Consider the following 27,148-nt stretch of genomic DNA (forward strand, 5'->3'; position numbering starts at 1 on the left):
TACTTGTTAATCAAAATCCTTACTTACAGACCTATTTTTTGACATAATTTAAACACAGTGAGCTCATGTTGAATCATCCCAGTTTTATTTTCTAGGAGAAGGGCACTTTCAACATTTTTCTTACTTGAAAAGTAAATCCACAATAACATGATTTTGGGGATTACCTAGTGGAAAATTTGATTTGCTTTCACACCCAGGAGCTCTGCTAATATTAGTAGCTTGCAGTGTGCATCTGCAAAACTGAAGTATCCCCACATACCAGCATTTCCAGCTATGTTCGTCTCTAGTGACATTAGAAAGATCTCTCTTTGTCTATCTTGTTTTCATTTCTTCTCCCTGATATTCAGCCCCAGCGCCTCCTGCCCTGTCCCTTATTTCATTTCCACCAAGTGTCAATGGCTCCAGACCTTTAGACTAATGCAGGCCTCACCTATAAAGACCTCTGTTCATTCTGATTACAATATCCATCTCTAAGGACTTATTCCAGCCAAGATTACCATCCATTAATGCTTCCTAGCTGAAGAAAACGTATCTTGGCAACTTAATTGCCAAACTCTGTAAAAGCTGTCATGGTCAAGCAAATTCCTGCCAGTGTCCACAGAGATGACACCTGAACCTTATCAGAAAGGAGATGTTATTTGCAAACCAAATCTGCAGTTAAAATAGATTGACTCAGCATGTTCTGTCAAGATCAAAGTCATTCTCTTCCGGCTAAGTTATTAAATTTGGGGAATAGTTTGCAATAGAAGACAGATTAAAGGGATGGAAGAGCAAACACCCATCAAGGATCTAGAGTGGGAACTGGGATCTAGAATATATCACCACAGCTATAGAATGTGCCTGCTGTCCTTCACGTCAGCCAAGGCTCTGTTTTGGGCTTCTGCCCTGTGCACAAGGAAGATCAATATTGTGACCCTACAAGCGAGTCACCTGCTTCACAAAGAGCAATTCAGCAAAGCTTTCCCCACCAGCTGTATATCCATTAGGAAAGAGCCTTTCAGGACCAGCGCACAAGGTGCAGTGTGACCCTCCCAGGCAGGACAAGGAGCTGCAGGAGAGGAACACCTTTGCTTCTCCCCATATGTTTACACCTTTGTGTTTGTGCAACCCCTCCTGCAGTCACGCTGTGTTAACATCTACCTGTTTATTTACCCCTCACCAGCCGTGCCAAGAGAAGGAGGCTCTGCAAAGCCTATCATCTGGCTGAGCAGCCCTGCGCATGAGCACTCCGATCCCTTCTTTTGCTGCCTGTCCAGGTTACCTCTGGTACCCTCTAGTGAATCATCTGTCACTATTTCTGCAGGATTTTACCAACACGAGCCAAGAAAGGGAGCGATCCCTTTAAGGCCAGAAGGTGGTAAAGCCAACTCATCTGGTTTCTTAGGAATATACACAGGAATTGTCTGTGCTTCCCATCCTCAAACGAAGTGTGTGTTTGTTACTAGCCCTAACACTAAACTGTCTGTTTGGGGACCTTCAACATTAAGGATCTGGATTTGTAACTTGCAAGTAGTTACATTTATGTCTATTTTCAGTGGAGCTGCCCATACCTTTGTGCAGTCGAAAGCGTTGAACGTTGTTTTGTTGCAGGTGCAGTGGAAGGGCTGGGCAACAGAAGGGCTACTGCAGCAGACTGAAGCAGGAAGATCCCAAGGAAAGGGACCGGACACAAGCTTCCTGTAGCAGGAACAGCCTTGCAGGAAAAGGCAGATGTGCTAACAGATGCCAAACAGGAGCCATAGAGAAGAGAGAGAGAGACACCCATTCACTAGTCCCCAGGATAAAAGCAGATATGCCATAGAGCAGAAGTTGTGATAATCAAGGCAAATAACACCAAAACCCCCAGGTACTCCCACGCAGCAATTACTTAGTGGGGTTGAACATCATAGGGATGTAGGGAGACCCAGAAAAGAGCTCTGCAGCAGTCCCAGAGCGGCTTTATAGAGCAAATGCCATCAGGCTCTCATGTCACAGCTCGGTTCTTAAAGAAGCAAATGCCTCCAAACATCAGGATGCCTGGCACTGTGTACTGTAGCAGATCACGAGAGCTCCCCTGGCCGGAGCACACTGTGCTGCAACTCACAAGGCTCTCCCTCCACCCTGGCTGTGAGACCAGCAGGGATTTGGTGGGCAGAATCACCATGCTCCAAATAGACAAGGCTGCAGGGGACTGAGAAACACCACAGTGAGTTCAAGGTCTGCTGAGGCACCTGACAGAGTCAACAACCTTCCCTATACACAACAAGCAGCATTTGCACGTCCTGAAGAATTGCATAAATAGCCAACACTTTTTATGGGAGAGAGGAAAATAAGCAAAAATCAAAGGCAGGAGACTCAAGGTCCCTGCAGAGAACAATTTAGTTCAAAGCCCAAGCATGCAGAGAGGCCTGGAGACCAAAGCTCTTGATTCATAATGCCAGTTCTGCAAAACCTCGGAAACTTCTGTGAGCCGCATGGGGTCTGTGGTTACTGGCAAAATACGACCTTAATAAAGCATAATTTACAGCAAACTAAAGAATCCCCAGAGTGTTGGTACCTTTCCAGTTTTGTAGAGGACTGTTTTGGCCTCATTACTGTATTAGATGGCAACACAAAGGGTAACCAAGAGCAAATGGAAAAGAAAAGGGAATAAATCCCCAATACACCTTGAGCTTTTGCCTCCTTCTCCCCAGGAACCTCATAGAAATAACATGGCATCACTCCCGCATTGCTCCACCGCACACAGCGCTGCTCAGGACAGACATTATTGGTGAGCCCTTAGAGCCATCTGCAAAAGGGGGTTGGAAGCAAGAAGAGACTGACCAGGCATGCTGCTGAGAGCAGGAAGGAGTTAGCATTGTTACCTCCAGTAGAGCCATGAACAGCAGCACTTTTAGGTAATCACAGTCCTGCACCACCTCAGCAGACAGGTTTGGAATCTGATTAATGATCCCTTATCACCAGCTGTGATTTTTGTGGAAGATAATTTCTGCTGGCAGGAGGAGAAACTCAGAAGATGATCAAATACTGATACAAAAGGCTAGTGAGGAACCTTCTTCATCAGCTCATTGCTTTTGGAGCACGGTTAATGCAGGGTTTATGAGTGATTATTTCAAAACTTAAATGCTTGAAATCACTACAAAACATAATAGCTTTTGAGTACACTGATTTTCATTTGCAAGAATTTAGCCGCAAATTGGGCACTGCTTTGATAAAATCATGTAGCTGTCCCTGCACATGATTTTAGCTGGAATCAGCGAGCAGAAATCATCACGGAACATTTTTACTGTCTGATATTCATCATTCTCAGGCTGCATAAATAACATTCAAGAATTTACTTGTTTCATTGTAGCTCAAAAGCAGAAAACCTTCACATCCATCAAAACAGCTAACCAGGACCAAACTGGTAACTTTGCCCCTGCATGACTGTACTTAATGAGGGGATTTTCCACGTAGCAATAAGCGTTCATAATTTGTTTCTCAGTCATAATATTTGCTCACATTAAGAACCCACAAATAAAATATTAACACCTATTTATGTTGGTCTGTTGATAATAAAATCCAATTTTGTTATCAGCAGAAATGAAATGTAACAGGTGTGTAAGCATTTTGAGAGCTCAAAATCAATTCTCATTAGCTGCAGTAGAAAAAAAAGATTTGATAACTTAATTGAAAAAGAAAAGTAAAATCCATGTCTTTGGTGGGAGAAAAATTAATTGGTATTAGGTAAAATCATGCCAAAATCCAAAAAGAAAAAAGTCACTCTAGCCTTATCTGCAACAAAAAGTGTTTACATATCAGGTCACAGCTAAAATGGACTCAAACACTATCTGTGTTCATTCAAGGTCTTCTAGAAATGTTCTGCCATAGAGTTTACACAAAGAACATATTTGCTTTAAGTATCAGCTATAAAGTACAGGAAATGCGTGCAAACTGCCAGCAGACTTCTGTTAACCCACCATCACAGTCTTCTGCTCTCCAATCTCACCCCATTCTCAGATATGTTGTCCCCAACAAGCCCCTTAGCTCAAAGACCTGGCTCCATCTTAAAACAGTTTCAGATATGACTTAGAACAGACTTAGTTTGTTAATCAGTTACATCTCAAAACAATGATACTTGGCATTAAATAGCTGAAGTCATTCAACACCCTGGAACTTCCCACTTCATCTCCCCCAGCACTGGGACCCAGGAGGAAGAACCTCTCTCCCTGCAAGATGGGGGGTGAGCACTGGCTGAGCCCTTGTGCCCACAGGGTCTTGTCTGGGGAAGGAAGTTGAGGCCAAAGCAGAAGGGTGACCAAGTACATAGTGAAGGTCCATGGGCCTCCAAGATGGCTGAGGTTTCTACTTAGCCAGCACTGCCTCAAGGACGTCTAATCCTGCACCCTCAGAGCAAGAAATCCCCTGCTGGATAAATTCACACCTCCAGATCCCAGAGACCTACCCAGCTGTGTCCCCAGCTCCAGCTACATTGGGCAGCACTCTGCACGCCATCCAACATGATCCGTCAAGGTGTATATACTTCCCACAGCTGCTCAGAACAAAGTGGTCTGGATTTCCAAGTGCCTCAGATGAGGATGCTGGAAGAGGACACTTATTGCAACAGCTAAACTGACAGCCCAACATCAGTAGTGCTTTTAAACCAGTTTTCCTCTGTGAGTTTCCAAACGTAAACCAATCAAAATCTCAAAACAACCCTCTGAGGTAGGTAAGTATCTTTTAATAACTGTTTTACAGACAAGAAAAAAGTGCTGAAAGGGTAGTGAAGTGGTTGACCCAAGACCCCACATCAATTTGGGGAGAACCTGACCCTTGGTCCCTCCTCACAATACCCCAGACCACGCTCTCCCTCCTTGGGTCCAACATCTTTACTGGGTATTTACAGCAGCTGGTGCACCCCAGCGGCCTCTGCACTTACTATTGCCTAAGGGACATGCAGTGTAAATCTGGAGAGGGGACTGGTGTGTCCCTCCCACGGGGCTCAGTGAAGAAAACTGACATGAAGATGCTGAGTTATCTTTATTGTAGAAGCACGTTAAAGACACAGCGAGGCAGCAGAGACCGCGACGGCGCGCATGGGGCAGATCTGGGAAGACACCGCTGCATCCCCACAGCCCTTTGCCCTCCACCTCAGCAAGACAGGGCCTGTTGGCCGCAGATGGGGATGAAGACAGCTCTGGCAGTCCTGGGGACTCGGCAGCTCTCCGATGCTCAACATCATCTCTTCCTTTACTTGCCCTAGGGAGACAGGGGGAGACAGTTTATTACTATAGTCCCAGAAGGTGGAGGGACCTGAAAGGACTATGAGAAAACCTTAAAGCTGATGCTTCCACACTCTGTAGGGGTTCTATGCCACCCCTGCCTCCCCACAATGGGGGGCAGCAGCATGCTGCTATGTCAGTGTCCTTCCCAATCAGCAGGGACTGAAAAAACAGAGCAGGGTAAAAGGAATGGGTAGGGCCCACCACCACAGCCCCAGAATGTTTGCATGCTCCCATGGGCTCAGCCCCACCATGCCCTGGCTGTGATAAGAGAGAAAAGCACTCTGCAAGAGCCCTTTGCACCATCCCTACAGCCTGTCCAAGCAAAGCAGAACACTCCAACCCTTGTGAAACACAAGCCCCAGCGGACAGGCTGGACAAAAGGGAGTAAATCACTGCCAGTCTCAGTACCTTTGGTCACAGCTGATCCCTGGTGTTTGCTGGCAGTCTGAGCTCCATTACTTCTGGAAAGAAAGAGCAAAAAATAAGTCCACCCCCAAGCATGACCACTTCTGTGTGACACTTGCCAAGCACCAGTATCAGTGTGACAGCCCCTCTGGCCAGCTCAGCAGCCACATAGAGCGACAGCAGAGCCTGGCACCAGGGTAGGCAGGCTGTGTCGCTGCCAGCCTAGGAAAACAAGACTGATTTCAGCCTGAAGCTAGGTGGTTTCCACACCTACTATATAACTGGGAAAGGTCCCGCTTTACATCTACTCTCCCCTTTCCCTGCCCCCATTCCACCATCTGAAAAAGCAGCATTACAAAACAACAGGCATTGTAAGAAAACCAGGACTTGCCCACTGCAAACCTGGGAGTTGTCTGTTTGTTAAGAAACAGATTGTTTTAAAACAGAGAAACTGGATATTCCCTTTGTTCCCTGACCTATTCACTAATTGGTGACTATCGCATGGATGGATCTTAGGAAAACCTTTGAACAAATACAGGAACTGCAAGATATGCAGCATTGAAAGTGAAATGTGCTGGAAAACCCCACAATTAGTTCATCCATATGACATAGCACTGCAGGGCCTCCTGGCCAGCTAGCTTACTGAGAAAGATATCTAAACCCAGGACTCAAACCTGCATTTATCTTCAGTAAAGCAGAACAGGATCAAAGGAATTTGGTCATGGCACAGACCTCCCAGGGAAAGTGATGAGCCTGAATTCTGGCCAGCCTGAAGCCCCAGGGACTGGATATCCCTGCATGCAAGGTTTTCCACCACAGCACTGTACAGATACACCCCTTGGTGTCAGATCTCTCTCAAGCCCCACTCCTCTCACCCTTTTCTACAAACATCCCCCCCTGAAAGCAATGTGGTCACCAGGCAGGTAGTGTGGAAATCCAGTAGGAGCTTTCCCTGCAGGAATGGATGCAGACACAGAGCTGCAAAGGGACGAGGTGACCTGGACACACACTTTGTCAGGCAACTCAGTGCTCTCCATGGATAGTTTCAAAACACAAGCTCAAGGAAATATTACATTTTGGAGGTAACAACTTCTTATCTTCCTCCAAAGCCCAAAGAGGGGCCTTTGCATTTTCATTCTGCACATTGCAACTGTCTAAAACCATTCGTGATGCCAAAAGCACTACTGGAACTGGTTTCCTCTGGGTTTTAGTAGCATATATTAAGTGCCTGACTCTTCAGCAGAAAGAAGAATTCATCATATTGAAAGTGACCATGAATTTCAGCACTGAAAATAACATTGCTCTATTTGTCATTCATAAGCTTCTATAAATTCCTAGTCTGATTCTTTGGGTGACATAATATACGTAAGTAAAACAAACCATTGTGCATGGGGGTTTGTTTCTCCTGCCCCAAGGAAAAAGCTTATCACTTTCCCTTTTAATTGCATTCAACTCTCCTTGGAATACTTAACACAGCTACAAGCTGTCTGACTTTCAGTAAATGGCGTATTCCTCTAATTGCAAAGGCTTGAGAGCTGTAAGAGCTTGGTAAAACACAGAACAGCACGGAATCCCAGACCAAGCACAGTTCTGTGGGAACCCCCTCTGGTTTTCAGCTGCACAGTACACCCAGTCTCATCTGTCTTGGGCAGCATGGGCTACAGGCTTGTGTAGTGCCTGGTCTCCCTGTGTCCCCAGAATACACAACCCAACAGTGGCTCTATCACACTAAAGGTTGGAACATAAAGGCCTCCACTATGATCACAGGAAAAGTAATTTCTCTCTGCACTGCAATTTATTCAACTTTCTCAACAACAGAGAGCACTCTGCTGCTTTACAGAAGAGGGGAAGAGGAGCTGGGATGTTTACATTCTAATGTTTCAGGGACCTGCGGGCATCGTGACAGCAAGCAGAGGAAGGCATGGCATGACCCTATGTCATGATGGTTACCCCACAGAAAAGCTCTTTGTTGCCTACAAGCACCTTGATAGCAAACTTGTATTCAGAAGCAAAAGCTCCCATCCAAAACTTTACAGAACTTCTCTTTGGCTGGCTCAATGTTTTGATTCTCTTTGGGGAGCAATTCTCAGTATTTCCCTCAGGATTAATATTCAGTTTCTCAAGAGTTCATGCCAATACAGAGGATGCTCCTCCCAGGGCGGTGCAGGGCATCCCACACACTCAAGAGACACAAACTGGGAAACCCTGGCAGCAAATCAAACTGCTGGAGATGGACAAGCTTCCATTGGTGGAAAGACAAAGCACAACTGATAAATGTTTAACTCGTCTGCTATGTGGGATCACACAAGATGTCAAGGCTCAAGACCTTTCCCAAAAGCGTGCCGCCTAGTGAATAATTTTCATTTCCCAGCCATCTCCCTGGGTATTATTTGGGAAAAGAGTCCTTTATGGTTCACACAGTTCTGGTCTTTCTGTCCTCATCAAAGTCCCAGGAGGAAAGCCAGATGTTTTCTCAGAAATGTCACACTCCTACCATACAGCCGAGGTAAAACATGGAGACTATGACCAGGTTATATATTAAAGCCAAGTCTGAACCTGTATTTAAACACCTGGACCACAAGCACCCCACTCTTGGGGCTCTAATGAACCCACTGCAGGCACAGAGGCCAGACTGGCTCCCCACCGTGCACTTGGAGTGAGAAGTGGGGTGTTATACACAGCAAAGATTCACTTCAGCGATGTCTTTTCCACCTCTCCACAACATCTCACCCCAGAAGAATTAAAAAAAGAAAGAAAAGAGGAGATGGGGGTGCTCCAATGCCTTTGGTACAACAGAGCCCTCCCAGCCTGCAGGATGCCCTGAGCTGACCCTGACAACAGCAGTGTGCTGCACCAGGTGGCTGAAGAGCAGTTGCAGAGCACAGATTTAAGCTGTTAGTTCAGTAACTTGTTCATTCAGTTAACCCGTTGGTTACCCTGCCTGCAGGGTCTAGGCCTGACAACTACTTCTCATTTTTCACTCTCCATTGTGGCTGCCTGGATCAGGTCCCCACAAGCCGAGACAGTGCCGGCAGGAGAGTTTCACAAGGGGAAAGGAAGAAATTGATGTTTCCCCAGCCCAGCCATGGCATGCCGCTTACCACTTCAGGAGCAGGCTTTTTGCATTCACCTCGATAGTTTACCGTGATGTAGTTTGAAGCTTTCCTGCAAAGTGAGGACAAGACATTGCTTATTATTCACTCGCAATGCCACAACACTCTGCCATCAGGATGACATTCCTCTGTGGGCTCCTTAATACTTTGATGCTACTTCCAATGTGATGGCATTTATTAGTCCCCAAGCAATCTTATGATGGGGCAGAAAGGGAATAGGGGACTCTGGAAACTTGTGTATCTTAATTAGCTGTCATCAGATTAATCTCAAGCATTTTGATCTATGTTTGCTTAACAGCAAGGCACCAAGGACACACTTGATAATGAGTCATGATATATCAACACAAACACTGTGCTGCAAAAGACACTCGGGAATGGTGGATGGCCCTGTATTACTGAAATCTCTCCGCCTACTCACATGGCAGCTGAACACAAGTCACATTCATTTTTGTATGTTTTCCCATCAGTGCCACAGACTGGTTCTGAGGATTTGCTGCAGAAAATCCTTCCACCCTTTACCCCGTGCAGAATTCGATCACAGTCCAGCTGAAGAGAGAAAGAAATCACATTTGGTGCTGGTTCACTTCCATGACCCTCCTCTACGTGACTTAAAAGCACTTACAAACCAAGCCTTTCCATGGGGCCCCTCTGCCCTGCAGCAGGTCCAGCACTCCCCCAGCAGTGCCGGGCTTGCAGAAGGCAGTGTCTCCTGCTGGACCGGCCAGCCAAGCTTTTATGGACAGAGCCTGCCCTGCCTGGCATGGGCCCACTTATCTGATTCACCTTTTGCAGGGCAGGTTTATTTCTCTCACCAGGGATCCACAAGAAGATGAGAACTGCTGCCTGACCCTAGTCCTTATCAGGGCCCTGATGCTGTTTCATCCCCGAGAACAAAGATAAAACCCATTGGCCAAAATTAAGGAAAACCCTCTGCAGCAGCCTCGCGCTGCCTGAGGGTGGTGAGACACGCAGCACAACTTCTGACACCCACTGTATGAAGAGAAACAAGCAGATACAAGCGGCTATGACTAATTAAGGGTGCCCTCTTGTTTCCTCTTGAGCACGACAACGAGAACATTTAGACACAGCTTTCCTTACAAGCCACACGTGGCACAACCAGAACAAACTCCAAGAACAAAGATACCCTTAGGGACCCCAAAAAGCCTCTTTCACTTAGATCTCCATGCTACAAACACGCCGGGATGAGTATTGGCAGAGTCATAGCAAATTTCAAACAGCAGAGGTCAGAGATACTGCAGCCTGGAACACACACAGCCCCTTCCTCAGCCTGGTCACCCACCCCTGCTCCAGGTGTTGAAAAACAGACCAAGGAGGACTGACTAATGGGTTCCCATCTCTAGGAGCTACAGAACATGGTGCAACAACTGCAAATTGTGCAATCAGAGAAGAGATGCACCTGGGATGGAGGGGACATGCCTCCTCCTGTCCCACCTGGAGATGCTGCATTTAGCTCAAAATGATGGCTTATCAGCAGTGCTACAGAGCAGGAAGCCCCAGAGGGAAGGAAGGTTTCACACCAGGTGGCATAGGGAGGATGGTGATGTTGGGATGCTGTGATAGCACCTGCTAGTTAAGCATCCCTTGCTAATTCCATTAATGTGCAGCTTCCTCCCTCGTCTGGGTAATTACGGATGACGTGAAAGCAGACAATGCTGACCTTTGCAGTTCTCTGCTAGATGCCTTCCTACGTGCCAGACATTGCTGCCCGCAGCATGACCCGTGTGCCTGCATTACTGCCCAGGGCAGGCGGCCACCCCACCACAGCCCAACACATCATCGATCCCAACAGCCAGTGCCACCACCCCTTTGGCACTTAGGAATTCCCGTGACAAAGCCCACAGGTGGCCCTGGAAAGAGGAGAGGAGGAGATGTGCTCTCTGAATCACTTCTTGTCAATCAGGCTCATCAGCATCCACTCCCCCTCCGGTGCTACCAGGAAATACCACTAAGCTTTTAAGCACACTGGCATTGTTACACCTCATGCCTCCTCTGGAATGCACCAAAACTGCTGTACCTGAAACACCTACCAGGGTTTTTAACTCAAATATCCCTTTTCTATAAGTAGTCAATGGAAAAGGCTTCAGAGAGCGTTAAGGCAGTTTGTAGTAAGGTCCACAGAAACGCATTTCCTCTCCCTTCCAGAATGTTAATTAAATCAGTCTATGCAAACGCTAGAGGGGTTAAAATATCAGGTAGTATTTTTAGTCATCCCAGCCCTTGACAACACCCTATAGCAGTGAGATCTATGGTTTAGTCTCCCTTTTGATGGCAACTTATTTTTTCTTATTAGTTTCATATTTTCCACTTTTAGCTCTGTTGAAACTATTGCATTTTCATGGAGACAAGGGAGAGCAGACACCCCCATCTTCCTCCCACATTATTCCATACACAGGCATCATCTATCACTCTGTTTCCCCTTTTAGCACTCCTTCCTTCTGCCAACCTTGTCCTCATCCCCTGGTCAGCTCCATCACACTGCTCTGGCCATGGCCTTTAACTCAGGACCTTTTCAACATGTGGAGAGTGGCACTCCTCACCCCACTTTCACTACATGTGGGGCAGGCACCCAGCCTGAGCTCAAGATCAGCACCCCCATAGCTGATGTACTTCCATAAGGAGCAAAGCCCAGAAGCAAAACTGGCTTAGGAGGGGCCCATATGGGCACATCCAGCCCCACTCCCTCTCCCTCTGCTTCCATACTGTGTGATATAGGAGCTAGCATTGGCGTACAGATGCTTCCACTCATTCAAACCCTTCCAAGAAGCTTTAGGATCACAGCAAGAACAGGAGAAGCTGCTGGGAAAGGAGCTGGCAGGGGCTCAGCACCAGCAGAGCACCCCATGGGAGCGGTCCCCATTTCTGCCCATGCAGATGCCACCCAAGATGCAGGAGGTGGGGTTACCAGCCGGTAGCCATCCGTGTCCCTGCTCTGCGTCTTGCGGCCAGGTGCCGTCTTGCAGTTCCTACCGCTCTGAGCTGCGTTTCCTTGTGGGCTGGAAGGGAGGAAGAGCAGAGAGACAGCTCATCACACCACCTTGTCCTGAACAAGGGGAGCACAGTGCAAACCCACCCTCTCCACACACCCACTGACAAAGCAGAGGGCAAGAAACCCCTCGACCACATGCTAACAGGGAGGCAGCAGGACAAACCTTGCCCTGTGCTCAGCCCAGGTGCCTCCCCTCCCCAGGGCTCTGGCATCATTTGGTGGATGGGGAGACATAGGAACTGCACCAGCCAAAAAGTAAGAAATCTCAGAACTCCCCAGCAAAGGCTCTGAAAAAAACAGCAGCTGGGTCCTGCTCAGGTCCAGCAGCTACAAAACAAACAGAAGTGCCTGACCAGTGCCCAGAAAGCATGTGGTACACCAGGCACCGACTCCAAGCCAGTGGGTGAGGGTGAGCCAGGGCCAGGCAGACAGGTATGCTCTGCCAGGAAGCAGGGTTTACTGGGCAAAAAGGTGTCCCAAGAGGGATTTTCAGCACAGCAATCACTGGTGCTTCATACAAAGGAAAGCCAAGACCAAAAAGGAGCAAAAGTTGCATGAGAACATGCTTCGCTCTATGTGCCTCTTCCCCATCACCAGCTCAGCCAGTGCAGAGAAATGCCATACTGAGCACCAAACACCAGTGTTCAATTCTCTACTCCAGACAGTGCTGAACTATTCCACCTCCAGTTAGTGTCCTAAACACCTCTAGGGAAAAACATGTAGGTGGAAGGGGACAGAAACTGCTGCCAGGGCTTGTGGGGTGGCTGGGGGGGACTGCCTGCCATCCCAGGCACTGATGAACTTACCCTCTGCTCGATGAAAAGGGACGTCTCTCATTCGTATCCTGCTGTGACCCTGAACCACTGCAGCCCTTCTGCAAAAGGGGCAGGATCACATTCAACAACCAAACACAGAAAAAACTTTTACACAACTAGAGAAGTCACAAAGCTAAAGCAGCTCCTGTCCTCCCCCTTCTCCTCCCAGAACCAGAGATTTATGGGGCTGTTCATGGAGAAACAGGTTTGATGTTTGCTCCATACCCACCCGTTGGCTTTAATACCCACCAAACGTTATCATCTGAGGTCTTACAGGATTGTGGGTGCCTGAACCTGCCCTTTATCTCTCATATAGCATCACACCACTGGGAAAGTGAGAGGGGCTGTTCTGTCAAGTCCAGACATGCCCACTTCATATGCTTACACACAGGTTCATCCCACAAATGAGTGAGGCTTTGCAACACAACCTGCTTCTCCCCCATCGTCAGCTGGTTCCAGCATCCCAAGCCCCGAAGCTGACCACAGACAGTCACTGGCCATCAGGATCCCAGACTCTCACGAGCCCCATTCTCTGAGCTCCATCTCACCTGGCTTGTATTCCCTGAAGCTTGTTTGTTGCGCTGGCCGGTTCCACCAGTCTGACCTCCTCTTTGGGCTTCCTTTTTTCTAGAAGAAGGGCAGAGGAGGAAAAGGGATTGCTATGGCAGTGCGACTGCCACCAGCACCCAAGGCTGCCCTATAAAACCTAGTGTCATGACATTAGGCACCACCTCCCCATCGCAGTCCCTGTTTCTGGTGGTCCTGTTCCTAATTCCCACCCCTAAGCCTTCTCCCTTCTCCTCACCATTCCCACTGTACGCTACATCCTGGATCCAGGTGGTTGCTTTCATATCAGGGCTGCTTCTGCATATGCTCTATGGGAGTAGGGAGAGAGCATCTGGAAGGCAAAGTACACATGTGGGAAACTCCTCAGGAGCTGCCCACACCCAACAGTCCCCTGGGAAAGGGTTTCCTCTCTGTCAGCCTTGTTTCTCCTCTACTCCACGCTGCTTCTCACCTGCCCCTGGGCCCTTTGCGCTGAAAGGGAAGTGGGAAGAGGGGCAATGGCTGGAGCCCTACTGCCCAGAACCTCTCTTGAAGGGCCACTGGGATTCAGGACTCTCTCCCAGGCATTGCTCTGGTGCAGCTTCAGAGGCAGAAACTGCAGTTTTGCTGCTGGAGGTTTCCCTCTCTGCTGTTGTGGCTCAGAGGAAGCTGTACTCACAACTTCTCAGCGCACATGAGACATTTGTTGATGTGCTGCTTGCCAGAGGAATCCCGAACAGGGTCATTCTCCCTTGTGCAGGACAGTCGTCCACCAGCTTCAAACTGGGAGCGAAACTCACTGCAGACGTCCTGCGGAAGGAGGGCAGTGGTTAGGGTACCCTGTCCTCCTTGCCTTATTGATCCAGTTCCTAGAAACCTGGCATTTCCTGCCAGAAAAGCGTTGCAGCATCACAAATGCACCACAGGAGAGCCTGGGTGTGGGCAAGAGAAGAGGGTGTGCAGTAGCAGTCACTTAGTATATAAAAGAAGAGTGAGTCAGAAAAATTACGGGTCCTTCTGCCTGCACAGCACGTGTTGGGAGTTTTCTACTAATTACTATTCTCCAACTAATTATTATTCCCCTTGTTGGGCTATCCAAAGCATGCCAGTGATGTGACTGCCACAGTATTGAAGTCCCTCCCACTTCTCCCAACATACTTAATACACAGCTACAGCCTATTCCCAGATTGCAGCTCAGATAATAACTTACAAAGCAAGTAGTATCCCCCAAACCAACCACGCTTTGGGCCATGTCAATCAAGAAGCAGTAGTTAAAACATGAAAGCACAATGTAAATATACCTAATAGTCCAAGAGCAGTAGAAGTCTGTTTGCAGAATGGATGATTAATTTGTTCCCTGTTCAAAATCACTGTACAGAAACCACGTTAATTTTCCCCTGTGATGTAACATGGGGCACATGTAAACATTCAACCTCCCTAATTTCAACTGTTTCAGGCACTGCAATAGCTGATTCCAAACAGCAAGTACAAAGGATAAGTAACTGCATCCCACTTCCCATTTGTGGCTTTTTTTACAGGTAGGTTTCAACACTTGTACTTTTCTGCCTGTTTTGTGCTAGGAGAGTTTTGGTTAGATTGCAGTAAGGTCCTTAGTGGGTCACTGGCCTCATCCTTTGCTTTGCTCAGAAGTTTCCAGCATTTCACATGCTCTCTGCCAGGGGAGGATTTCCCCAGGATTGTGCCCTGCATCCCAGCCAGGGCATCTTAGCTTCACTGAGACTGGACTAACCTCAGCAAAATACCCAGAGTACAAAGCCCCACAATTCCCCAAAGACACAGGAGCCATGAGGAGGAGACACACAACCCAGCACTGGATGACCCTGCGCTGGTTGTGGCCGGCAGCCACCTTATATTGCTCCCATCAGAAATAAGTGTTGCACCCCAGTTCACCTCCCTGAGACCCTCACTTCTTCTTCCCATCACCAGCCTGTACTCACATCCCTGTGCAGCTCAGGCAATGCTTTCCCTCCCCAACAAGCCCATGAAAACTCTCCCAACCCCCTGTGCCTTATTCCCTGTGACAAACCCAGCTCCGCACCTCAACCCTCTGCCTCTAAGACAGCTCTGCCTTCCCCTAATAGCCTCCCTCAGTCTTCCTTTAAATTAGCATATGTGGAGCTCTCTTAGCTTCCTGACCTCTGCTGCAAAAACCTTGCCGAGTATATCCAAGACTTGCCTTCGCCTTTTTCATGGTGTGTTGCATGCCTGACCCACTAATAAATGAAGGGCTTTCTTATCCTTTGTCACTTCTAAGTGACAAGCAGGAATTCTTGTTAATCACTGACTCTGTGATCTCCCAGTTATTACATTTTATCCTGTTTCTATTACTCCAGGCCTCAGTGCTATCCAATTAGTCGTGAGTGATCTGCTGATCCTCTTTGCTGATGCTGCCTCCCAGCTTTGTCATCAGCAAATTTCACTTACACTTCCAAAAGTCATTAGGAAAAGCACCGAAACAGGATTATGCCCAAGACTGAGGCTTAAGGAGACTACTCCAGTCCCTACCATGGCAGAAGTCAAAAGGTAAGTGTTGGAAAACAGCTTTTTCTCCCCTAACAGGGCTTTTTACCAGGAAAGCATCAGTGCACAGGAACATGGTGGCTGCAGGGTTGTAAAGATAAGGTGGGAAACAGCAGCACCAGTTTCCAACAAGAAAAGCCTCAAGTCCATGGAGGCAGCTCAGGGCTGAAATCTCCCAGAATACAAGGATCTTGTGAGCTTTGCAGAGTTCAGATTTAGAGGTTTTCACCCAGGTCTTTCTTTTTCACCTAATTAGCACCTTCAGCAACACTGATTCTCCACCCTTGAGCCAGGTTCTAGGATAGGACAGCACACCTGGTTTCTTATTCTGGTGGGATTTGCCTGTCCCTAGATCCACAGGTCAGCAGGATAAACTGTAAAGTTCAGGCACAAGTTATTCACTTGGGGGATTTGAGAATACAAACAAGAAATGAGGGAAAGGAAAGTGGACCTCAAAATTAAATCAGTGGAGAAAGAGCAACTGAGTAGAATAATGCTGCCTTTTCTCTATCTTGGGTGAAAATCCAATAAAGTTTTATATTGACCTGCCTAATACTTTAATCTCACCTTATCTTCCTTTTGTCTGTTTTTAAATGACTCCTGTCCATTCTCCCTTTTGCTGGAAGAGAAGCAAGATGAGAAAGTGAATACCCCAGTGCTCCAGGGAGCAAGAGGTTTTCCCCACCGTTGACTGCAGGAGAGGCAAGTGATGCCAACCATTGGCATTGGCAACAGGGTCCCTCCAGCAGCTGCTTTCTCAACAGAAAAGGTGGTGTTTTTCCTCTACTCACAACTTCTCTGCACACATGATGCACTTATTGCTGTGCTGCTTCCCAGAGGAATCCCGGACGGGGTCATTTTCTCTGGTGCAGGAAAGTTTTCCTTTCTTGAACAGGTCCCGAAACTCTCGGCAGTCATCCTGTGGAAATGCCAGGAGTGTGGGTTGACACAGATACGCTGACAGAGATGCATCTCCGAGAAGTCCACAAAGGATTATCCACCCAACAAATTACATTTCAAACACTATTTTGTTTCCTTGAGGTGTAACTAAGTGGAAAATCATAGTTTGCCTGATGTGTTCTCTTAAACTATAGCATGCAACATAAACCAAATGAGCTAGTATGTTTAGATGAGCAGATCTGTCTTTTGCAGCCAGGGCAGCCTTATTTCTATTCCTAATAGATAAGACATGCAGGAGCCTGCCTAAAGGACCTAGGTTCTGCTCCACGTATAAAAGCTATAATTTCCCACTGAATTTTGAGTGAGGAAGTCTTTTTTCCCCCATCTCTCATGACTGCACACAGTACCAAGAATTTTAAAATCAACACACAGCAAAAAGATGAAGCTGTAGGCATTAAAAATAAAACAAATTCTTGCACACCTGACATTCCCAGGTATGCTGGAGTAAGAAGTGGGTATTTTTACCTTCCACTTAACATGACGTTATGTGTTATGTGAAGCAAAGCACTCTATTTCACCAGAGGCTTTTGTAGCAAAACCTGCTTAAGCATTTAAACCTGGTCTTTGTTTTCCTCTGAACGCTTTTCTATAACTTTCAGGGCAAACAAGCAGTTTTGTAGCAGAAGAAACATGCTGTATGTGAAGTCTTTACGTTCTTTTATGCGGCACTTTTAAGGTTATCTGCCAAGCGTATATCCGTAATACATTATTTCCCCCCTCCCCTCACAGTGTGTAGAGGAGATGGTTTGATAACTTATCCCAGCTCTGCAGATGGGGAAGTCAAGCCCAGAAAATTACTTGCCAAAAGCCAGACAGAAAATCTATGGCTGAACAAAGAAATTCAGTGTAGGTCTCTTCCTAACACTGAAACTGTCCTTCTGCCTTCAGAATCACACTTTGCCATGTCAGGTGTTTCAAAAAAGATCTCCCTTAGGACAGCTGTGCTTTACAAAGCCTTTAAATTGTCCAGGCACACAAGAGCTAGAAAGCTACCCTGCTTAACCAGATGTGAAGAAAAAAATAAATCCTGCAATCAACACTATCTGATGGAAACCAATTCACTCCTATCTAGAATAAAAACCCAAGGCTCAAAAGACAACTCCCTCCACATAAAGACCTGCTATCTAGAAAAACAGCTATGGGTAAAAGAAACCAGCCAGGTGCATCAACAAGATAAACAAGGGACAATTAGAGTCAGCCTGTTCCCACACCCTGCCCTAGTCAGAGCTCACATACATCATCATTGCTATTAATTATCTGTCAGATGCCAATGGTGTACCTTATAAACAGGCAGGTATCCTCCTTAGCCTGTGCTCTGGGTCAGGCACGGACCATATGTGCAATGTGAGTAACTGCCCAAAAGGGACCAGATTGCCTGCAAGGAGCCCCGAGGAGTTTTCGTTTCTTTTATGCTCGCGGATGGCACAAAGCCTCATGCTCCTTTAGACTCTCTTCCAAAGGAAGAGTATATTATCCCTGCTCCCATTACAGGCACATAGCTGCGACCTTCCCCATTGGCCAAGCCAGCATTTCCCACTTCAGACAAGGAAATGTACTCAGCAAGTGGGTCAGAGGAAGACACAATGCCACCACATTGTCCTGCTCCCAGCATACCAATAAAACTGGCTTTAGCAGCAGTGGTTCACCTCACCTCTCCCAAGGAGTCCGCATTCCTGTTCACCTCTTCACCACTCCCTTTGTTTTTTGAGTCTTTTTCCCTGCAAGAAAGGGAGGATGAGTGTCAGAGCAGCATGTAGTCTACAGACTTAAAACCAGAACAGCTAACGTTTAAAGTCCAGTCCTGCCAACCCCACCTCCCTGTTTGCGCAAGGCATTGGGATGGACCACCACTGGGACTCTGGCACAGTGAGACCTGCCCAGTTTTTAGCATCTTTGCACTGGGGGCATTTTGCCATCCTTTCTTCCTAACCTCCAGGTTTTTCCATCCCACTAAACACCATCTATGGAAACAAGAAACAAGTGTTTTCATCCTGGGTTTGCTCCTCACACCCTGTGTGAGGAGCTAGAGAGCACTACTGAGGTCACAGGTTTTCTGAAGAGCTACTACCCCGTCTGTCTAGCCCAGAACTATGACTTTGCACAATGGACTAGAGTCCTGAGAGTAGGCTCATCGCTGTGGGAGAGGAGGACGTGTTGCAGATGGGCAGTGTGGCCGCTATAGCCAGTGCGAGAGCCACTGGGCAGCTGATACTCACAGCAGCCTTTGGCACATCAGGCACTTGTTGAGGTCTGCTTTTCCACCCGCGCTGCTGATGTGCTCCTTAGTGGTGGGACAGGAAAACTTCCCACTGCGCAGAAGTGACCAAATTTTCGTGCACTCATCCTGAAAAGCACAGAGGAGAACAGTCAGTGGAGGCCTCCTCAGAGGCCATCGAGATCCTGAGAACAGTTTGTTTAAGCTTTTTTGGGTTGACTATGTGCTCTCAACACAGTTTGTTAACACCAGCCCTGGGGCTACCACACTCCTCATCCCTATCCCTCAACCGCACACCACACGTGGTACAGGCAGCACCCAGAGCCCTGCTTGTGACTCCCAAGGTAAAGACAAGGAGAAAGTTCAAAACATGTTGAGAGGGCCATTATTCATGGGAAAAGGAATACATATTTAATTTGCATGCAGCTGCAAATTGCTACCCGCTGCAGGGGAGGAATCCATGTTATAAAGTTAGTCAAGAGTGGAAAATATAGCCCTAGAAGTTCCAGTAGGATGCAAGAGTAATGAATTGACTAGGGTGACTGAAGAGCAATTCAGGTGAAAGTCTGAAGCACAGGAAAGGACAGTCCTCTTAGGAAACACAGCTGCAGCAACCAATTGCCTCTTCTGCTTGGTAACTGAAATACCAGGACAATCAATGAAGCATTTAGTTATTTTGGGCTACTATGTTTTCCAAAGGGTCTTTACTATGGAGAGACAACTTGTTTGATTAAAACATGAACAGAGCTGACTTCTCAGTCATTGGATCAGATAATTTCCTGAGACTCAAAGGACTTGCCTTAATTCTTTTAATTATAAAACTAGGAAATCATCCAGCAGAAACCCCAGCTCCTGAGCAGAAGCAAAATCCTGAAATATCATTAGAAATATAATATATGACATTTCTAACTTCATCTCATGAGATTTCCAGCTCAGAGCCGTTCAGATATGTGCTCAGCATAGTGCACCAAATATACACTGTCAGCTAGAGCCATTGCTGTATTACAAAAGTATTGTCTCTCAACATGAAGAAAGTCACGGCTTTTTCCACCACTGAAAAAGCATTATGATATCTAAGATTACTCTGCCTAAATGGCTTTGCTCAGAGCATGCATTAAGCAGTATAGCTGGCAAAACAAAAAGGGAATAAGAATAGAAAAGGTTGGACTCGCCTTAATCGAAGCTTGGCTGGCAACATCTGCAACAGAAAAACCAACAATGAGACCATACAGAAACCTTTGAAGGGAAATTTTAAACCAAAAGCATTTAATTAAAATACTTGATGCAGTTTCCTAATCCACCCAAATAACCTCTAGATAAGAGCTAATCCAGTGCATTATTGCACACTAATAGAAAGGACTGGGCATTAGAGACTTTCTGGAACATTGCACTTTTTGTCATTCAAATGCAAAAGCACATCTATTTGTTGTGTCTTTGTGCCCTCTTTTACTGTGTTCCTTTTCTCAGGCTTAAAGTCCAAATTCCAAGGATGATTCACTGTTTATTATTATATCCCACTGCCTCAGTAGTTGTATCAACCTTACCCAAATTTTTTTGGCTCGCTTCATCTTCATCCCTTAAAATCGGGATACCAAAGCTAGGCCATATCGCTGTTGTTTGTCTAAAACTTCAAATTCCTTTTCAAGGCCCATTCCATTTGCAGTATCTCACATAAATTGCCAATTAATAATGAGTCAGCAGGTAAGCAGCTGATATATGTTTCTTTTTACTAAGCCACTTAAAGCCAGTATAATACATTTCATCCTTTCCTCTTGCATCATCAGTAGCAACACAGGAAACCATCAAGAAATCCTCCACTGGCTCTTTTTCAACAGAAATAGGCAGTGAAGACCATTGCATCAAGCTTAAACTCCTGCTAAAATCTCTATTGTAGGCATGCTAAAATCTCTATTGTAGGCATACAAAAATGGATTTCTTAGTAAGTGTGACAAGAAATTCCTGGCTTTCTGAATTTACCAAAAATTGCATTACACTTTTTTCAAAGTCAATCTTTTAACACAAAATTCAATCTGCTTGGAAATTTGTATTCCTCCACTTACACAACTGAGTTTGTTTGTTCTTAAGCTGTTACATCTACTAATAATAGATACTCTCACCTATCAATAGAACTTTTCACACGCAAGAGAAAACATTTTCACACACAAGAGAAAGAGCTGTTACCAAGAATGTGTTATATCAAATCAATACAAGTAGTACAGTAAGAAATTATGGTCTTCCGGTTATGTCACTATGCTTTTTAAAGAACAAGAGCTCTCTAATCCGGTGTCTCACTGCCTTTATGGGAGCTCCCACGCTGTGTCCTCTGCCAGACCCACATTTCAGTATAGAGAACATCAGAAGTTACTAACCTGAGAAGAAGCAGAAAAATGCCAGAGCAAGGACCACCGAGGCACCTTCTGTTTTCATGGTGAGGGTGGCAGCTGTTTGCCTACGTTGACTCTATTAGTGCATTGCTCAATGAAACCCAAAGAAAGGGCTCAGGTCAGATCACATATATATAGATGACCAGATTCTCCGCCTTCATTATGACATAATCTTCTCAAGAACCATCATTAGCTGCAAAAACCAGTCTGATGACAGTAGTTCTAAATTCTAATGATCCCATTAACACAATTAATTTCCATAAGGATGGGACATATTTGAGTCACACCCTGTATATAAGAAAGCTATGAATAGATTATTTTAGTTCCCCCACACAGCAGGAAGAATTCTTGCCATCTTTAGAGTGGTTCATAAGACAGAGGTACCCCAGTTGACATAACACTAATACCCTTTTTTATCTCAACAAAATAGCTGAAAGCGTTTTGCTTTGGTAACTTAGCTCCAGCAGAGACAACAGGAAGGCAAGATCACTCAAGGCCTCTGGAAGTCAGCCTGCTTTTAATAAAACACCTCAGTATGAACCTAAATAGCAAACTTTCAGGCAAGGTTGAAAAGCATCAAGTAAAGTGCCTTGTTGAAATTCTGAGTTTGATGCTACAGTTCACATAGCATCTATGCTAACAATAAGACCATACTGCCAAACTCTCATCCCTTTCTTGTCTCTCCCTTATCTTCAGAAGGGACCACAGTGTTACTAGTGAAAAACCTTTTCTCAGCCCAGGTGGGACCTGGCAGACCATACTGCTCCATCAGATCAGTGGTCAGAGGTGGGTTGTTATTGATGCTAAAAGGTCCAGTACACTAGACCTGCTCAGCTGTCTCTCAAAGAAGAGATAAAAATGAAGGTGTCATCCTGCACAGGGTTTCTCAGAAGACTTGAGAGAGGGAAATAAAGATGACATCAAAGTTCTGGAATGTGATTTACGTGGGAAGAAGCTATGTGCCTTGTTGTCCAGGTACACGAAAACTGGGAAACAGAAATCATTTGTAAGGTTTGAAACAGGTGGACAAGTGAGTCAAGCAGAGCAGAGGGATGAGGGACTCAAAGACAGGCAAGCAGGCTGTGGCTGGGCAGAGAGTCAGCTCAGCTCCACCTGAGGAAGAAAACATACTTCTGCATGACATATGTGTTCATCTGGACTGGTCAAGACAGCTCAGTATAAATCCTTGTGATAAATTGCTGCGACACGTTTCTCATATCAGAATAGCTGTTAGTAGGGTCCTAATTTAGCCAAGTAGGGTCCTAATTTAGCATGTGGTCATCCCTAACATTTCTTTTTGACTCAAAATTAGACTACGTGCAGGTTCACAGTGGAGATTTTGGAACAGAGAAGTAAACTGCCTACGGTCATACAGATGGTTCGTGGCAGATCTGAAGAGCTGCGTGCTGTCCTGAATCATGAGATAATTTCTGTATGCGTATTTGGGCGTGGAATTAGAGGGGAGGCCAACAGGAAGAGAGGAAAACTAACCTGATATAGCACGTCTTGGTAAATCCTTGGGAGAAACTGGAAAATATCTGGAATGGAAAAGGCAAAAAATGAAATGTGTATGGCAGCTTGAAAGTGGATAGAACTTGGAATCTGAAGGACAAAGCCAAACAATATTCTTTGTTACTGAGACATCTTCCCATGATGTCAGCCATGAGGTAGAGTTTGGGGAAGAAAAGGTACATTTTTTAATTGGTTTTGTTCTTAAAATTTTCTTTTCCTTCAAAACCTCTATACCTATGGACAAGTGAAACAATCCCCTGATTCAGAACTGCTGGCTGAAGTACAGTGGATACCAGAGCTGGTCAGACTGGCCAGGTGAGAGCAGCTTCCAGCCTGGCAGTGTAGACAAAGTCAACAAATGAGAGAGAGAGGAGACACATAGGTCTTGACCCTAGATCAGCCCTGCAACCACCACACCTCCCTCCCATCATCTGACCACTGGAGAACACTGTCCCCTAGCTATACGTACACCAACATGTGGGAGATGCTCAGAATGGTCCAAACACATCTTGATACCAAAAATAGAACCATGTGCAGTACCAAATCTCAAAAAAAAAAAAAAAACCCAAAACAAAATAGAGAATGAAGAATTTTAAATGAGAAGGATCTGAAAGCTGGAGAGGGACTTTTTAAAAGGACATGTACTGACAAGGGGGAATGGCTTTAAACTGATAGGGGGGAAATTCAGATTAGGCCATAGGAAGTTCTTTACTCTAAGGGTGGTGGGACATTGGCACAGGGTGCCCACAGAAGCTGTGGCTGCCCCATCCCTGGCAGTGCTCAAGGCCAGATTGGACAGAGCTTAGAGCAACCTGGTCTAGTGGAAGGGGGCTGGAACTGGATGATCTTAAAGATCCCTTCCAACCCAAACCATTATGATTCAAGGATTTCCCTCCCAATTATTACTGCATAGCTGCAACTTCCTAGAACACCATCAACAGTATGAAATGTGATGTCAGGGGATGGGGAGACCCCTGAAAAGCCACGTGGTTTGAAGAATGTGCTCCTGTGTGCTCAAGTTACACAAACTGAGCAGAATAATGAGGGATAGCAGCAAGGGTGTATTAAATAGAAACCTTACCTGACTCACTTGATTGCCTATATTGATGGATTTACACTTTATTGATGGATTTACACAGTAACATCTCAATCCTGCATGGGAATCCAGACAGCCCATTAATTTCCATAGGAGATCTGTAGAAGAGAGCCTACGCTTTAGCAATGGGTTTAGTACAGCACCTTGCTAATCTTAATTTAAAAATGATGCCAAGCAGCTGAAGAACAATATGCTACAGGGAAAAGCAGTTAAAGGCAAGAAGAGATATTCCAATGACTCTTTTGTTCATGTCACTTAAAATTTCAGAAAACAGCATATAAATGATGCTATGCCTGGCAGGACAGCTCTCACTGGGTCCATTTTCCAACACATTCTGGTAGGAAAACAGGAAACAGGATAAAAATAATCATGGAGAAGAAACAAGGAAAATGAGAGCATAATATTAAATTTAGGCAAACTCTTGTCAGGTGGAAACTGGAGAAGTTGTGATGAGTTCTAGGGACAAAGTCCTACAGCCATCGAGCTGGGTAGGACACAGCCACAGGGACAGTCACCTCTTCCCTCTTCGGGGTCCTGAGGAGTATGGGGAGGGAGTCCAATAAGCATTTAAGTGATTCACACCCCAGTTAGTGATGACCATGCTCACACTCCATTTCCTATGATGCTCCCACATTTCACTCCTTCACAGGCTGTGCCTGCACAGGAATGTGTCTATAGATACATAAAAATAAATGAGATGCCTTGTCCACTCTGGAAATAGATTTTCTTCCCTTTAGTGACATGGCACTGTTTTGCAGATGGGATCACCTCCCATCTAATGGGTTTAGCATCACCTAGGGATGGTTTTGGCAAGGGAAAGCTTCCTGGCAATATAACCAGTTGGGGGCTTTTTTTGGAGAGTTGTTTGGGGGGGGAAGTGGAAAGTTGTTTGGGGTTGAGGGGAGGGGGAGGTGTGTAAGGACAGCAAAGGTTTGGTTGGGTTTTATTGTTGTTGGGTTTCCGATAGCTTTGCATTGTTTGAATGCCAGTCTCCAGGCTGCCCATAATGCTCAAAAGCATGAACTTATACAGCCCCATTCTTACCCTAGAGGCAGGCAGCATTTTGGGTCAGGTATCCAAAGCCACCACAGCAGGACAAAACAAACCCTGATAAGTACTGGCAGCCTGCATTTTACCTACTTTGGCACTGCTGTGAGGGGGGTGGGGGGTGGCCAGGGACAGCCCCCTTCCACAACACTGTTTGCCTTTTCTCCCACTGGAAAACACATCACTGCACTCACTGCTGTGACTGCAGTATTATCAACATAATTCAGCAGGCAAATGGGACTTTACCAGGCATCACTGCTGAGTCTTTAGACCAGACTGGGAAAGCAACACATGCTTCTCTCTGTGCTGCTAGCACTGCTTACTCTTCCTCCTGCCCACCAGCCAAGCTCACACCACCACAACCTTCACAGCATGTGCTCTCAAGTGATGCCATCTCTCCAGGTGTCCTGATCACACAAGCAGAGAGCCTTCAAGACTAGATCCCATGGCCTGCTCTCCTTACCCAGGGAATTAAACTCCTTCATACCCAGTGGAAAGTAACACTAATAGGAAAACTAAATCACACATATTTCCAATAAAACTACAGACAGGCCTATATTCCCACCATAGTTGTCCTTTCCTGTCCTGATTGACACACTTTTTACTTCCTTGCCATCCCTTCCCTCTCAGAGGAACCCCATCACCGCCACTGCTTAATGCTTGATTTCTGAAACATTGAAACTTCTTTTTCAACTGACCACTACACTTCTCTCACAACCCAGAGATTCTCAGGGCTAAAAGAGAAGAGGAATAGTTGTTCAACCTGTTTAACTAAGGAAACCCAGACTAGATGGTATTTGGCTTCACAGCCAGAGACCAGATCTCTCAACTTCATCAGCATTTCACGAGTTATACCTCCAAAGTGAGACATTTCAAAATGCAGGGACTAAAGTCACCCATTTTTAATCAGTTTCTAAACATTATTACACTTCAAGTTCACAGCCAGCACCCCCTTGCAGCTCACTTTGGGCTCATCTGCAGCTGTCAAACAAGAAATATCAAGGGTATATAACTGTGCTGTCAGAGTTGTGGTTTAACCCCAGCCAGGAGCTACGCACCACCCAGATGCTCACTCACTCCTTCCTGGTGGGATGGGGGAGAGAACTGAAAGAGTAAGAAGTAAGAGTGAGAAAACTCGTGGGTTGAGATGACAGTTTAATAAGTAAGGCAAAAGCCGCACACACAAGCAAAGCAAAACAAAACAAGGAATTCATTCACCACTTCTCATCACAGGTAGGTGTTCAGCCACCTCCAGGAAAGAAGTGATCCATCACACATAGCGGTGATTTAGGAAGACAAATGCCATCACTTGGAACATCCTTCCCTTCTTCCTGCATCTCTGTATCCTGAACATGATGCTCTAGGAATATCCCTTGGATCAGTTGGGGTCAGCTGTCCTGGCTGGGTCCCATCCCATTTCTTTGTGAATCCCCAGCCTCCTCACTGAAAAGGCCTTGACTCTGTGCAAGCATTGCTCAATAGCTAAAACATCCCCATCCCCCAATTATCAGCACTGTTTCCAGCACAGACCCAAAACACAGCCCCATGAGCTATTATGAAGAAAATCATCTCAGGCAAAAATCAGCGCACTGTAAGCTAATGTAGCTTTTTGGGCTGCACCTGCCTAAGCATTGCCCAGAGGTCTGTTCTGCACATGTTCAGGATCTTCAGGATTCATCTCTGTTAGAAAACAGATGTCTTCCAGCCTCCCACAGACACCCAGTTATGCACCCACCGTGGGTTACACAGCTGCAAGAAGAACTACAAGTCTCACTGATCTCAGCATAGTTTGGGAGGCACCACATCCGTGTAAAAACATGGCATCCATTCCATGCAACAACAAGGTTTATGACAGTGGACAAGCACTTCTGTGAGCAAAGCCCAGCTGCTGAACATCCAGCCACTTGATGGAAATGAGTTGGACTCTCTAGACTGCAACTGTTCCAGAGCTCCCTTGTTTGTACCCATTATTCCTGCAGCTCTGGTGAGTGCTGCCCAGATCTCCAGGGAAACAAGTAATGGTCATACAAAGTCCCACTGCCACTGATCAAGGTCTACACCATGGTTCTTTCCCTCCAGCCAGGATGAGCTCCCTGAGCTCTAGCAACAGTTCCACCGGCCTGACCCAGTGACAAGCCCATCCCAAGAGGCTGCTCATTTCCCATCTTTGTGTTGGGAATGCAACCCAGCTCACCGGCACAGGAGCTGGCTCTTCACGCCACCTGGCTGCACAGCTGCAAATGCAAAGCGTTAACTCGCAGCAT

The 27,148-nt window shown here is 46.2% G+C and overlaps 1 protein-coding gene and 1 long non-coding RNA gene across 2 annotated transcripts in view; both read right to left on the reverse strand.

Moving 5' to 3' along the window:
• Positions 1–4,979: 4,979 nt before the first annotated feature.
• LOC133215866 (serine protease inhibitor Kazal-type 5-like) lies at positions 4,980–19,042 on the reverse strand. Its single transcript, XM_061360184.1, has 12 exons — positions 18,847–19,042; positions 18,282–18,348; positions 16,462–16,589; positions 16,238–16,289; positions 13,809–13,939; positions 13,132–13,210; positions 12,575–12,642; positions 11,685–11,775; positions 9,180–9,307; positions 8,750–8,813; positions 5,652–5,704; positions 4,980–5,217 (listed from the first exon to the last, which is right to left on the reverse strand). The coding sequence occupies exons 1-11, from the start codon at positions 18,861–18,863 to the stop codon at positions 5,699–5,701; spliced, it is 831 nt and encodes a 276-aa protein (XP_061216168.1). The 5' UTR covers positions 18,864–19,042; the 3' UTR covers positions 4,980–5,217; positions 5,652–5,698.
• Positions 19,043–20,016: 974 nt separating this feature from the next.
• The window catches only part of LOC133215878 (uncharacterized), a 95,159-nt gene continuing 88,027 nt past the window's right edge, over positions 20,017–27,148 (reverse strand). The window contains exons 3-5 of the long non-coding RNA XR_009726507.1: positions 22,721–22,767; positions 21,215–21,422; positions 20,017–20,043 (exon numbers count right to left, since the gene is read on the reverse strand). This is a non-coding gene — a long non-coding RNA (uncharacterized LOC133215878). The remainder of the gene's footprint in view (positions 20,044–21,214; positions 21,423–22,720; positions 22,768–27,148) is intronic.

Source organism: Neopsephotus bourkii, unplaced genomic scaffold, assembly GCF_033783945.1.
Source record: "Neopsephotus bourkii isolate Nb327-2 ecotype Australia unplaced genomic scaffold, CSIRO-AGI_Nbou_v1 NB_1016, whole genome shotgun sequence".
NCBI classification, from domain to species: domain Eukaryota; kingdom Metazoa; phylum Chordata; class Aves; order Psittaciformes; family Psittacidae; genus Neopsephotus; species Neopsephotus bourkii.

What these genes read in the sequence shown, in the direction of transcription:
- LOC133215866 (XM_061360184.1), bottom strand. An exon ending in CCCTTTTCATCGAGCAGAGG is followed by an intron (nt 11,776 to 12,574) that starts GTAAGTTCATCA and finishes CCTCCCTTCCAG; the next exon opens with CCCACAAGGAAACGCAGCTC. An exon ending in ACACGGATGGCTACCGGCTG is followed by an intron (nt 9,308 to 11,684) that starts GTAACCCCACCT and finishes TTCTCTCTTCAG; the next exon opens with CTGGACTGTGATCGAATTCT.